Raw genomic sequence first — 15066 nt, 5'->3', positions numbered from 1 at the left:
ATCACAGATTTGAAGAATAAATTAGCTTTTAAAAAAAAAGACCACAGTATGGTCATCTGATGTGAATAGTATCAAAAACCCTCTCACGGGTGAGCACAAGTCTCAGGTACCATAAAAGGACTTGAAACTGTCGCACAGGGTCCTTGGCGGGTGTTCTGCTTTAGTTATGATGGTAATCGCTGATCTGTTTTTCATTGCAAAGGAAAACCAAGGTCTGGTAAGAAATATCCTTTTGTTTCAGGCGTGTTGAAGAGAATGGAGTGGCTCTTGGAACTGATGGGTTATATCAGAAATGTTGCTTACCAGTCAGCATCTGTTCAGAACGTGGCTCTTAATGAGGTACAATGTAGAGGAGTCATTTGTGGCTTCCTTAAAATATAGAGGATATTTACTCTCCCAAAAGAGGAACATTGTTGCTGCTTGGAGCTTTCTTTCCTTCCTTCCTTTTATTTTTGTGAAAACAAAGATGACAATTATCTGACATCACAAGGAAACGGATGTTCTTACCAGGCTCTAGGAGATGCCCATGGCTGCCCTTTGAAAAATATTTTCAACAGAACACGTTCCTTGACAGGCAGTACACAAAGAATTCTAGCTGGAGGGGGAAACTGGGATCCCGTGTACTTGGGCTGGACCCCACAAAGACTGGGGTACAGGGCTCTGGCCTCCGCACTGGCCCGGAGCATGGCTTCAAACACCTGGTTTGAAGGGGTTCCTGAAGTGTATGCAAGTAATCTGTGTTTGTGCCAATACTTACATGCACATATTGGAAGGAAATTTTCACCCCACCTGCAAAATGACCTATGACCCAGAAAAGGTTAACCACCACTAGTACTGGGTGAGTAAAACAAAAAAAGATTAGTAAAAAAAATGAAGGACAGCACTTTCCTACTCTCCTCATTTTCTTGACTCAGCTGCCCAATGTGCAATTTTTTTTTAGTATTTTTCCATAGCCATGTTTCATGGGTCTGCTGTTTGCTGTGTGAGCAAAATATGCATAACCTGGGATGTTGTTTGATATTCTGCCCAGCTCTTCTGCAGAGTTGTGTGTCTTTTTGAAATTTTCATTAGTGAGATTAGGCATTTTAAGAGATTGAGGGGTACATTTTAAATTTTTTTTTTGAGTTAGCATAATCTTTCCTCTTCTTCTTCTCATTTCCAAAGTTTGTATTAACCTTCTCTGCTTTCTTACAAAATCTTTTGAAACTTAGAAAATACAGTTAAACAGAAAGAATAATTTAAATCACAGTAGTACAGTAACTCAGAGGTAGCCCTTGTTACCACCATTTCTACAAGTGTCTAGATTAGTCTATAAAATCTAAATGCATGGATTCTAAACGGATTTTTTTTTAATGCATGTGGAGAGTCATTTGTTGTTTCTGTTTAAAAACAGAATACACTATACATATTTTTGAAAATCAGTTTTGCCACATAATAATAAACCTAAATATCCCTGCCTGTATCTCTCTTAATTAATTTTTAAGTCTCTTTGAAAACACCAAAACAGAGGAATGTTTGGATCTCAGTATGATTAGGTGTTAATTGTTTCTCTTGAAATGTTAGAACACTAATAATGAAACTGTTGGGCCTTCTGTCTTCACAAAAGAGGATCCTTCAAACCTTCTGAAACCCCAAAATGTCTCTTCATTAAGCATGGAAATAGTTTGCTATTCGGTCCAGTCCCTCTTCTGGGGTAGGGGTGGGGCAGGCGGAAGGTTTGAGTGAAGGGGAAGGTAACATTGCCTCATGATGGGGGCTGTGTATGTGAACATGTGTTACTTTGCATTGTTAAAGCATGTGACCTGACCTTGTTCCTATTTCTCCTGTAGGCTTTGGATTTCTTGTTGCTGATATTTGCAACAGCAGTGGTTGCATGGGCAGACCACGCTGCCCCTCTGCTCCTTGGCCTCAGTGCCAGTTGGTTGCCATGGCATCAGGAAAATGGTCCAGCTGGGCCAGCATCAAGGTTCCTTGGCAGGAGTCCCTTGCACAGGGTCACTGTGCAGGAGGCTGTCACTCTCCTTCCCAGTAGCATGCCTCTTCTGCTGCAGAAAGAGCCATGGAAGGAACAGACCCAGAAGGTGAGGTTGGCAGCTACCTGCTTGTCAGGGCAGGCGGCCATTTTCTCTTCAGCAGTTTCTGCTGTAGAATTGAGGTGGGAGTTAAGTGAAACCTGAGTCACACTACAGGCTTTCCTACTCAGCCTCGAATCTCAGGCAGATGCAGAGCCTCAGAGATTGAGGCTAGCCCAGGCTCAGGGTAACCGCTGACTAAAAACAACAGTGACAACAGCAACAACTTGCTTACAGTTAGGGGTGAGGTGGAAAGAAAAGCTTATACTTGCCTTCATTTATTGAAGACACATGTGTTCTTGATCCTGGGGATAAAAGGATGAATAAGTCTCTGAGAGCCCAGAATTTCAGAGTGAGAACAGACAGGAAGGCAAGTTCAAGGTTGCAAGATGGTATGATAAGGATACAGTGGTGATGAGCAAGGGAGGGGGGTGATCAACAATGTCTGGGGATGGGTCCGGGAAATCCTCCAGGGAGATGCGAATCTGGAGTATCCATCTTTTACCATATTTAAGGTTCCCCACAGCTCATTCCATGCGATAGGCGTGTTCCAGGTGCTTCTGGCCTGCGCGAGATACCGTGGGGAGATTTGTAAAGGCCTAATGTCATCACCTTTGCCCTCAGGAAAACCCAAACTATAGGAAGTACCTTTTGGTTTTTAATACTGAGTTTCCCCAGGCTACTAGCTGTCGTGAAGAGCATATGAAAATACGGTACATCCTTTATTTCTCATTACGTGGCTCTGACCTGTCTTGAATTGTTGATTGAAAGGTATTTTTGAATCCCATTTAATCAAAACTGGATGTTTACGAGGTTGAAAGCTTAAAGCCAACTTTGTGTGGCTTACTCTTAAAATCTGAACATTAATCTTTAAAAATATTTCTGAGCTGTGGACCCACAGTTTAGCCATGAACTTCACTGAGCATCTCAATTAAAATGCCTTTGTTTTCTTAAACCTGATAAGCATTAGTATTATTATCCCAAATTTTGTGCTTTCTTTTTCATTTTAAATGAAAATAAATTTAAATGTGGTATCCTATCCCCTTATTTCTGGCCTGGGACACCCTGTTCGTTTTGGACTACAGTATAGACATCCTGCATCTATCATGTATTTGTAGTACCTGATTTATTTACTTACCAGTAGGATATGATAAAACAAAATTGAGGAAAAGAAAATAAACAAAGAAAAAAGTTTTAATTAAAGCAGGGAATTAGGAATATTTTCTTTTTCTAGTCCAAGGTTAAAACTCCTAATACCTACAACTAGTGTATGTGTTTTTCAATGAGTCGAGATTGGCAACATTCAGTCAACGAAATTATCCGTTATCTAATTCAAAAACAATTTTGGCTGCACCTGGGATATCAGTCAAACTCATGAGTACTATGAGTTTCTACCTCATCTGCAGGATTTATTTGCAGCTAATACGCCTGGGTCTACCTAGTAAATTGTTTTATGCCTTTTCTCTTACATTTCAACTTTGCTTCATATCCATTTGGGCACAAATTGTTCTTAGCCACAGAAACATATTTTAGGAACAGGGGCTTACATCTGATGTGTTTCCCCATTTACCACCCCACCTAGGAGCCTAGGCCTGGTACACACAGAACCAGGTGGCAGGCAGCATGATGTGAAGGAGGAGTGTGAGGCTTTGAAGCCAGGTGCACTTGGGTTCAGACCTTGACTCTGCCATTCACTGGGAGTGGACTTGGGCAAGGTTCTTAACCTCTCTGGGGCGTCTCAGAGTGATGAGGCAGAATGTTCATGGCACACAGGAGGCCCTCTGGGCCCATGCCTACCCCACTCTTAAAAGCTATAGCAAGTCCCAGGGTAATCAGCAAAGGAAGGAGGTTTGACTTCGCTGGGTCATTTAACTAAATGAGAGCCTTTTCCAACTTTCCCATCTCTTGTGCCTGGTCCCGTCTCTGCTCCACTTTCCCAGCCCAGGCAGGTATTGTCCAGGGACTACTGCCCTGATACTCGTATGTGCAGGCCCAAGGGTTTGAATGATGTCTTACTGATAGTGACATTGTTTTCACTGATACCATTCTTCATTTTCACTCTAGTTCATTGACTGGCTATTCAGCATCATGGAAAGCCCTAAAGAAGGCCTCTCAGCAAAATCCAGGGATCTTTTAAAAGGTATCACTTCCGTGCTTTATGCCCATCCAGTGTTGTCCGTGCTGCAGAACAGCATCCTAGCGTATGTTGGCTCCTGAAAGGGCTTGTCTTGGTTCAGTTTAGAGAAGTAATATGAAGCTGTCACCAGTGTGGCATTCTTGAATTAGAAAGTGGTTAAAAAAAGTTGCATTGCCTTTAGATTTAATTTTTATTTAAATGGTTTTTAAATGTTTTATTATAATCATAAAATATGACTTAAAATTTAGAAAATTCAGAAAAGTAAAAATAAGCAAAGAAGAATCCAGAATCCCACGGCCCAATGACAATTTTGATTGTTTTTCCTAAGTTTTTGCTCCCTCTGCGTATGAGTATTAACGTTTTTATAATCATAGCCAATTGAAAAATGTACATACACACTTTGAATACTGCCTTTTTTACTTTAAAATTATTTTAAAAGCATTTTAACCCATTCTTACACTGGCTTCATAAGTATTTTTAACGGTTGCATAGTATTTTGCCAAGGGAATTGGACATTTCCCATGCTTCCAGGCATTTAGATGATTTTCATGTTTTTTATACATCTCCATTGACTGTTAAACTATGACTGTGGGATCCACAAATATAGATGATCTTTCTGTGAAAATTATGTAGATATTTTTACTCAAATCTGAAAAGTCTTCTGGGCATTGGCTCTGTGGTCCAAGACAGCTTGTACTGTCATCCACATCTGGAGACTTGGGGGTCTGGATCCTCCCAGTGGCTGCTGTTGATGCCCCTGACATGCTGTAAGCTACTACACTGAAAAGTCTCACCTTGGGAAAGTTGCCTGCTGGCCTACTCTTGTGATAATTGACCATATTTTGCTTTAAGTATGGTATAATCTATTGATTGCCTAACAAGCGAGAATTATCTAATGTGTTGGTTCTTGTCCTTCTCCTTCCCTCCAAAGTAGGTGGGAGGGCCTGTGTAGGACGGTGATTCTGATCAACCACAGAACTTCACTGAGGATCACGGCACTGGTCTGACATATTTACACTTGACCATTCCCTAGAGACTTGCTGCTAGGATTTCCTCCATTTATTTTCCTTGAGGAGTTTGGACTAATTTTTAATGGCCATGGGTCCATAATTCCATTGGTTGTTCCCAACATATACTGTCTTAGGTCATGAAGATAACAATTGATACTGATGAGGAAAATAGTTATTTGGGTCAAAGAAGTACATGTTCACTTGATCGTGTATTCAAGGGCTTACTAGAGTCACACACAATTATTATGTAGTTCTGGCTTACCCTCATTCCCTCACGCTATTATATTTTTTTTAAATCTCAATATATTTACATTAGTATTCTAAAATAAGATATGTAATAAGTTACCTAGAGGGGTTACACATAACTTCCCTACTTTAAGTCGATCTCTGAGGGACCCATGACAGCTAAGGTGTGTGTTCAAATATAGTTTAGTACAGTCATACTTGCTCCATTGAGCCCATGAACCTAACTTCATTACAGGATCAGGTTTTTTGTCTTTGTTTACCTTTTTTTTATTTTTTAAATAAATCTATTTATTTTTGGCTGCATTGGGTCTTCGTTGCTGCGCGCGGTTTTTCTCTACTTGCGGCGAGCGGGGGCTACTCTTCATTGAGCTGCGCGGGCTTCTCATTGCGGTGGCTTTTCTTGTTGCGGAAGCACGGGGGCTCTAGGTGCGCGGGCTTAGGAGTTGTGGCGCACGGGCTTAGCTGCTCCGTGGCATGTGGGATCTTCCCGGACCAGGGCTCGAACCCGTGTCCCCCCTGTGTTGGCAGGGGGATTCTTAACCACTGTGCCACCAGGGAAGCCCTGTTTACCTTTCAATTAAACTTTTTTAGTGGAAAAGTGATATTCATGTAGAAAAGTGCACAAGTAGGTTTTTACAAAGGGAACACACCTATGTAATCAGCACCCAGATGAAGAAAAAGAGCATTGCCAGCATCCCAGAAGTCAGTTTTTGTTTTAATTATGCAGAATTTCCCACTAACTGGTTTCAAAGTAACTTAAAAAAAAAAAAAAAAACCCTTTCCTCAACCTTTATTATTTGTTTTCTTCCATTAAAATCCTGTCTAAGGCTTGATAGGAATTCTTAAAGATTAGCTGAGTGAGAACAAGCCAAGTTCTATTGACACCTTTTTGATCTAAATGACTTTTTCAAATGCAACTCCACCAAATGCAACAGTGCACTTTATTTTTTGTCCCCTTAGCCACCCTGCTGTCCTTGAGAGTTCTCCCAGAGTTTAAGAAGAAAGCTGTATGGACCAGAGCGTATGGTTGGTGAACAGTTCTGCAGTAGCCAGCAGCATTCTCAGCTGGGTGAGGAAAACCATACAGACAGAAGGAATTTTTCAGAATTCGTGTCTGGGCTTACTGAGACATGATGCAGAGAGCTGAAGGTCATGAAAGGGTGGCCACACAACCAACAGCCTGAACCGTGCATGCCAGGACAGGGGACACTGCTTCAATACCCAGGCCATTTGAGACTGAAACAAGAACTTGGATTTTCTTTTATTTGGCTAGAGTTCAATCTAAAGATTTTTTGTGAAAAATCTAATTATATCATCTCCTCCCCACTAAATTCTAGTAAAATAATCCTGTGAATTTTGTGCATGTGACTTTTGTTTTAAGGCATGGGGAAGGTTTTGCTAGCAAAACCAAACTGTAGCGGTGACAGTGGAATCTGATCTGTTTCCCATGAAGTCTCCAGAGGATATTCATTGACTCAGTGAGTTAGACATGTTTTCTTACTCTTATTGCTACAACACTCTCTTGGAACTGCTATACGCATTTAAATAATAAGCATGGTGTTAAACGTTGCTAAATCAGACTTGTAAGTGGTGGCTATAATTTTTTTATGCTTGAGTCTCCTGAATGCAAGTGAAAGTTACCCAATTCAAAATAAGGAGGGGAAGGTGCCTTTGCTCATAGGTATGGCGGAAGCAACATGGGGTGGACTCTGATTCAGCTTGAGTCATGTGAGTCCTTGGGTGGGGTGGGGAGGGTTCTACTTGACCAGGCCTGGGCCACATGTCCGTCCACCTGAACTGGGTTCCCCCAGAAGAAAAGGTGATAGGATGCTAGGCAAGCAAAAAATGGCAAATATCTCCTCCAAACATCGATCTTTTTTTTTTATAAGTACAAAACTCTGTCTTAATCAGGGTGACTGGTGGCCTAATGCCAAGTAAATGAAGGAATGTGACAGCATCCTCAAGGGTTGCATTTTACTCAGGGGCTTAGAATCAGCCAGGAATTTAATTTGCTCTGATTGCTAATTATTGTTCCTTCATGCAGCCATTAATCAGGGCTGTCTTTAGCCAATCATACAAACATACTGATGTATACGTATATGGGATTACTGGGGAGAAAATGTGTGCCACTGGAATAATATACCTTCGTGCTTATCATGCCACAGCAGTGTCATGGAACTTTGAGTATTCCTGTGTGGCATGTACAATACCTTCATGTTGTCACCAAGCATACCTACCACTTAAGTTAAAAATCGCTCTACTAATTTTATTTTCCAAATATATGGATTTATGATTCCAGGTTCCAAATATTTGTGGTTCACTGTGTAATTCACACTGTTTCCAGGTCGCAGCTCTTTCTTTTGCTGAACTCCATAGGGTGCCGAGATGCTTACAGAAAAGGAGGAAGGGAAGGTGAGCTCTCAGGTAGTACTTAACTACATCACCAAGTATTTCATCTCTATTACTTCTTTAGAGGCTGAGCTGGAGGGAAATGAGTTTGAAGGAAGCAGAAGCTTAGAAAATTTACGTGAGAAGCCAGCTTCTGTCTCCTTCCCACCCACCTTGGCTTTCTCATACTACCTACCAATGAGATGTTGACATTCTTCTAACACTTATTACTAGTTGTCAGACTATATAAGTGACTAGAGTTTCACTTGTATTATCTTATTTAACCCTTGCAACAATACTGTGAAGAGGCATTATTTTCTATTTTTAAATGAAGAAAACACATCTAATAAGTGGCAGAGCTACTACACCTGGAACCAAGGTCCTAGAACCCCAGGTCCAATGCTCTTTCTACTGCATCAGGCTCATCAGCACCCACTTTCAGATGAAAACTCCTACCAAGTATTAAGCCTCATTCATGCTTAATATAGATTGCTGGAATCGATAAAAGAAACACCCCTGCCTCGTATTAATAAGCCTCTAGAATTGGGAAGTTGGGAGTTAGTTAGTTACAGTGTAAAGGAGCAGGTCTTCATGGGTTGAAGGACATTACATTCCCGGGCCAGCTAGCAGATGATGTGGATGGCAGTAAAGAATAGGGAAGAGGAAATGGGCACTGAAGAACTACTCTCGCATTTCCCCCCAAATCAGTGGGCAGACTTGCTGATGCTCAAGGAGAGGGATAAAGAATCAGCCCAGCCTTCCAGACCCAGACTGCCTTTTTCAGTTTGGCCCAGTTTCTTCTCAGTCAGACTTTGTCATTGCTCCTGCCTTGACAAGAAAACAGAATAGTACAAAAGGGAGGAAATAAGATCTACCTGTATCCTCTCTTCCCTAGCTCCCTCTTTTTGTTTTCAGCAGTTTGTGTTTAAGAGTCATAGGATTTTCCTATTCATAGGATTTTCCTATTCATTCCTATTCATTTGGACTCCATAAAGAGTCCAAAATGTCAAAATCTAAATTTGAAGCTGTAAAGGTTCTAAACTCTAATTATTCTAAGATATAGGTCACTGGCATAATAAGACCCTTTCTCCTGGTTACCTGTCTGACCTCCAGTAAGAATTAAGATATTCCTTTGGGATATTTCAGTTTGCTCTCCAGAAACCAGAAGTCTCTGCTTTTTTGAGACCAGACGTTCCAAACTATATACAAAAGGAAAAGTTTCGTTATAAGTCATCTTCTGTTAGTTTTTGAAATCACAAGTTGCCAAGACAAATAGCATGCTAGGGTATACTAACAAATCAATGTGTGGGATTAAGGCTATGTTGTGTGTCTCAGATGTGTCCAAACACTGTGACTCTTCACTTGAAGAGTGTACATTTGGAACAGATGTTGAGATCCATGCAAGTGCCTAAAATCTTTGTGCTTTATTTGTAATGTAATGGCTCCATGGTAACCAAGAGGCTGTTAATCACCTTTTTTTTTTTTTTTTGAAGAAGTTAATTGCCACAAGTTAACTTCTCCAAAATGATTTTAACCAAAGATGATACTATAATAATATAAGGAGTAAAACTTTGTTAAAGACTTAACTACTGTCTTGAAACATCTTAGTCACTTTGAAAGTAAGCAGTAGTTTTAGATTTTTGGTAAACATTTTAGCAAATTGCTGTTTTAGAAGAGAAATCTGACCATGTGGTTAAGAGGATGGGGCCTTCATTAAGGCCAGAGTTGTAAGCTAGGTCTTTAGGTCTCTGACCTCAACCAGCCTATTCATAGCTGCAGGCATTTCAAATGGAACCAGAGGACAGAATATGGCTGGGACAGTTCACATCCTTCACCACTCTTATGGAAAGATACCTCACAGCATCATCTTCATGTATAAATGTATATCATCACTGCTCTGGTGCTGGATATATGCTTTTATATTTTCTGGAAGGAAACACTTTATTCTAATCCTAGAAACTTTAAAGTCTCATCTTTTTAATGTATGACACATAAAATATTTATGAAGTTGTGAGTATGCATGTAATCTGTTAATCTTCATAAACCAAAATTCTTTGAAATTGCAGTTTAGAAAGATCATCTGATTCTTGTAACAGGGAACTTGTGAAATAATGTCCAGCCAAACTATTAGAAATGGAACTGAATAAAAATGACATTGATGACTCCCTGACTTTGGTTTTATTTTTTGTATGAAAGAAATAACTCACCTAACAAAGTAGTTGTGAGAGTTTAAAGAATAAAGAAATATGCTGTGTAAATACTAAAATGTAAAAGAAATGCTTTCACTTTTGTATGTTTCACTAACAATAAATAGTAGCTATAATGCTTGAAACAGGCCTGACAACATGTGTGTCAGGACTTGGGAAGATAATGGAAATTTCTTAAGTAAAAAATTATTATCTGTAACAATTAATACATTCTAGAAGCAAGTAGCACATTAAGGAAAGATATTTATGTAAGTTTTTTTAAAAAAAACCTCTATATGTGTCTTCTGAACATGAAGCACCCTTTGAGATAAATCCAAAATAACTGAAACATCACCTAGTTAATCTGATATATTTCTTAAAGTATAGTTTTTTTTTTTTCTGGATGTAGTAGTAGTAATCCATAAAGTCAGAGTTGCACAACGACTCTGAGTGTCTACTATGTACCACCATACAAGGTTCTGGGGTACAAAGTAAACAAGACATGATATTCCTGCCCTTGTGGAGCTTACATTCAGAAAATATAAATCAGTAAACCATCATGTAATAAAGAAAAGCATTCCTACTTCTGTATGGCCCTTTATAATTTACAGAGGTTTACTTTACCATATTTCATTTGCTCTTCACAACAGCCTTGGGCAGTTAAGTAAACTGGGACTCAGAGAGTCATTCAGTTAGGAAATACGGGGGCTGGATTTGAAATCAAAGCCAGCATTCTTGAGAGGACTGTGCAGGATGGCAGAGTAGAAAGGCCCTGAGCTCTCCTCCTCTCACAGGCACACCAAAATTACAACTATGTGCAGAACACCCATTGATGAAAATGACCAGAACCTACCAAAAAAGATCTCTTACAACTAAAGATATCAAGAAGGAACCACAATGAGATGAGTAGGGGGAGCGCAGAATTGTGATATAGTCAAATCTCATAACCCCAGGTGGATGATCCACAAACAGGAGAATAATAACAATTGCAGAGTTTCTCCCAAAGGAGTGAGCTCCCTAGCCTGGGAGTCCTGCACCAGGAAGACACAGCATTTGGCTTTGAAGGCCAGCAGGGCTTACTTTCGGGAGTCCCAGAGGGCTGAGGGAAATAAAGACTTCACCCTTTAGGGGCTCACACAAAATCTGACACCCTCCTCGACACAGGGCAGAGGCAGTAATTTGAGAGGAGCCTGGGTAAGACCTACCTACTAATCCTGGAGAGCCTTGCAGAAAGGCAGGAGGCAACTGCAGCTCATCCTGCGGACATAGACACTGTAGGCAGCCATTTTTGGGAACTCCTACCATGTGGACACTGGTGCTGGCAGGTGCCACTGTGGAATCCTCCCTCTACCTTATTAGCCCCAGGGCCCACCCCACCCTTTCCCAATAGTCTGTAGACACCAGTGCTGAGACACCTCAGCCAAGTAACTAACAAAAACACAATGGTCCAAAACCTGTTGGATGCAGCAAAAGTAGTTCTAACAGGGAAGTCTATAACAATACAATCTTACCTCAGGAAACAAGAAAAATCTCAAATAAACAATCTAACCTTACACCTAAAGCAACTAGAGAAAGAACAAACAAAACCCAAACTTAGTAGAAGGAAAGAAATCATAAAGATCAGAGCAGAAATAAATGAAATAGAGATGAAGAAAACAATGGAAAAGATCAATGAAGCAAAAAGCTGGTTCTTTGAGATGATAAACAAAATTGATAAACCTTTAGCCAGACTCATCAAGAAAAAAAGGGAGAGGACACAAATCAATAAAATTAGAAATGAAAAAAGTTACAACTGACACCACAGAAATACAAAGGATCATAAGAGACTACTACAAACAACTATATGCCAATAAAATGGACAACCTAGAAGAAATGGTCAAATTCTTAGAAAGATACAACATTCCAAGACTGAACCAGAAAGAAATAGAAAATGTTAACAGACCAATCGTAAGTACTAAAATTGAAACTGTGATTTAAAAACTTCCAACAAACAAAAGTCCAGGACCAGATGGCTTCATGGGCAAATTCTATCAAACATTTAGAGAAGACTTAACACCTATCCTTCTGAAACTCTTCCAAAAAATTGCAGAGGAAGGAACACTCCCAAGCTCATTCTACAAGGCCACCATCACCCTGATACCAAAACCAGACAAAGATATCACAAAAAAAGAAAATTACAGGCCAATATCACTGATGAACATAAACACAAGAATACTCAACAAAATACTAGCAAACTGAATCCAACAGTATAGTACAACGATCATACACCATGATCAAGTGGGATTTATCCCAGGGATGCAAGGATTCTTCAATATCTGCAAATCAATCAGTGTGATACACCACATTAACAAACTGAAGAATAAAAACCATATGATCATCTCAATAGATGCAGAAAAAGCTTCTGACAAAATTCAACACCCATTTATGATAAAAACTCTCCAGAAAGTGGGCATAGAGGGAAACTACCTCAACATAATAAAGGCCATCTATGACAAACCCACAGCAAACATCATTCTCAATGGTGAAAAACTAAAAGCATTTCCTCTAAGATCAGGAACAAGGGTGTCCATTCTTGCCACTACTATTCAACATAGTATTGGAAATCCTAGCCATGGCAGTGAGAGAAGAAAAAGAAATAAAAGGAATACAAATTGGAAAAGAAGAAGTAAAACTGTCACTGTTTGCAGATGACATAATACTAAACACAGAAAATCCTAAAGATGCCACCAGAAAACTACTAGAGCTAATCAGTGAATTTGGTAAAGTTGCTGGATACAAAATTAATGCACAGAAATCTCTTGCATTCCTATACACTAACAATGAAAGATCAGAAAGAGAAATTAAGGAAACAATCCTATTTTCCATTGCAACAAAAAGAATAAAATACCTATCAATAAACCTACCTAAGGAGGCAAAAGACCTGTATGCAGAAAACTTTGATACTGATGAAAGAAATCAAAGACGACACAAACAGATGGAGCGATATACCATGTTCTTGGATTGGAAGAATCAATATTGTGAAAATGACTATACTACCAAAGCAATCTACAGATTCAATGCAATCCCTATCAAATTACCAATGGCATTTTTCACAGAACTAGAACAAAAAATTTTTAAATTTGTATGGAAACACAAAAGACCCCGAATAGCCAAACAATCTTGAGAAAGAAAAATGGAGCTTGAGGAGTCACACTCCCTGACTTTAGACTATACTACAAAGCTACAGTAATCAAGAGAGTATGGTACTGGCACAAAAATAGAAATATAGATCAATGGAACAAGATAGAAAGCCCAGAAATAAACCCACGCCCCTATGGTTAATTAATCTACGACAAAGAGGCAAGAATATACAATGGAGAAAAGACAAACTCTTCAATAAGTGGTGCTGGGAAAACTGGACAGCTACATATAAAATAATGAAATTAGAACATTCTCTCACACTATACATAAAAATAAACTCAAAGTGGATCAAAGACCTAAATGTAATGCCATACACTATAAAACTCTTAGAGGAAAACATAAGGCAGAACACTCTTTGACATAAATTTCAGCAGTATCTTTTTTGATCCACCTCTGAGAGTAATGAAAATAAAAACAAATGGGACCTAAGTAAACTTAAAAGCGTCTGCAGAGTAAACAAAATCATAAGTAAAACAAAAAGACAACCCACAGAGTGGCAGAAAATATTTGCAAAAGAATAGACCAACAAGGGATTAATCTCCAAAATATACAAACAGCTCATACAGCTCAATATCAAAAAAACAACCCAATCAAATAATGGGCAAAAGATTAAATAGACATTTCTCCAAAGAAGACATACAGATGGCCAAAAAGCACATGAAAAGATACTCAACATCACTAATTATCAGAGAAATGCAAATCAAAACTACAATAAGGTATCACCTCACACTGGTCAGAATGGCCATCGTCAAAAAGTCTACAAACAATGCATGCTGGAGAGGGTGTGGAGAAAAGGGAACCCTGCTACACTGTTGCGGGGGGGGGGATGTAAATTTGTACAATCACTAAGGAGAATAGCATGGAGTTTCCTTAAAAAAACTAAAAATAGAGTTATCATATAATCCAGCAATCCCACTCGTGGGCATATATCTGGAGAAAACCATAATTAGAAAAGATATATGCACCCCAATGTTCATTGCAGGACTATATACAATAGCCAAGACATGGAAGCAACCTAGATGTCCATCAACAGATGAATGGATAATGAAGATGTGGTACAAATATACAATGGAATATTACTCAAACCATAAAAAAGAATGAAATAATGCCATTTGCAACAACATGGATGGACCTAGAGATTATCATACTAAGTGAAGTCACTCAAACAGAGAAAGACAAATATATGATATCACTTATATGTGGAATCTAATTTTTAAAAATGATACAAATGAACTTATTTACAAAACAGAAACAGACTTACAGATATAAAAAACAAACTTATGGTTACCAAAGCAGAAACGTGAAGGGGGAGGGATAAATCAGGAGCTTGGGATTAACATACACACACTACTATATATAAGATAGATAACCAACAAGGACCTACTGTCTAGCACAGGGAACTCTACTCAATATTCTGTGATAACCTATATGAGAAAAGAACCTGAAAAGAAATGAATATATGTATACATATAACTTAATCACTCTGCTGTTCACCTGAAATTAACCCAACATTGTAAACCAACTATATTCCAATGAATTTTTTTAAAAAGGCACATTGTAACTAAAATGGCAAAAATTAAAGGTAAAAAGAGAATATTAAAAGAAGCGAGGGAAAAGCAACACATTACATACAAAGGAACCCCCATAACACTATCAGCTGATTTTTCCACATAAACTCTGTAGGCCAGAAGGGATTGGCACAATATATTTTAAAGTGATGAAAGGAAAAACCAAGAATACTCTACCAAGCAAAGCTCTCATTCATATTTGATGGAGAGATCAACAGCTTCACAGACAGGCAAAAGCTAAAAGAGTTCAGCACCACCAAACCACCTTTACAAGAAACG

The 15066-nt window shown here is 39.1% G+C and overlaps 2 protein-coding genes across 9 annotated transcripts in view; one reads left to right on the top strand and one right to left on the bottom strand.

The window, feature by feature from the left end:
- Positions 1 to 6819, top strand: part of FOCAD (focadhesin) — a 310658-nt gene extending 303839 nt beyond the window's left edge. For all 3 annotated transcript variants that reach the window (XM_082400998.1, XM_082400997.1, XM_082400999.1), the window contains 4 exons: positions 242 to 339; positions 1830 to 2081; positions 4137 to 4212; positions 6426 to 6819. In XM_082400998.1, the coding sequence (XP_082257124.1) occupies positions 242 to 339; positions 1830 to 2081; positions 4137 to 4212; positions 6426 to 6499 (500 nt within the window). In that variant the 3' untranslated portion in view covers positions 6500 to 6819. The remainder of the gene's footprint in view (positions 1 to 241; positions 340 to 1829; positions 2082 to 4136; positions 4213 to 6425) is intronic.
- The window catches only part of HACD4 (3-hydroxyacyl-CoA dehydratase 4), a 111038-nt gene that overhangs the window by 35125 nt on the left and 60847 nt on the right, over positions 1 to 15066 (bottom strand). The window contains exons 8-9 of one of the 6 annotated variants that reach the window (XR_014247155.1): positions 2480 to 2637; positions 2033 to 2142 (exon numbers count right to left, since the gene is read on the bottom strand). The exons of 3 other annotated variants lie outside the window; for them this stretch is intronic. Coding sequence is in view for 1 of the 3 variants with exons in the window: in XM_082401016.1 (XP_082257142.1) it covers positions 2345 to 2377 (33 nt within the window). In the remaining 2 variants the exon portion in view is untranslated. 2 more of the 6 variants (XM_082401016.1, XR_014247156.1) reach the window with 2 other exon arrangements.

Source organism: Balaenoptera borealis (genome assembly GCF_965194805.1).
Source record: "Balaenoptera borealis genome assembly, chromosome: 8".
NCBI classification, from domain to species: domain Eukaryota; kingdom Metazoa; phylum Chordata; class Mammalia; order Artiodactyla; family Balaenopteridae; genus Balaenoptera; species Balaenoptera borealis.
The sequence above is the reverse complement of the archived record's forward strand: the minus strand, read 5'-3'. Positions and strand labels throughout refer to the sequence as shown.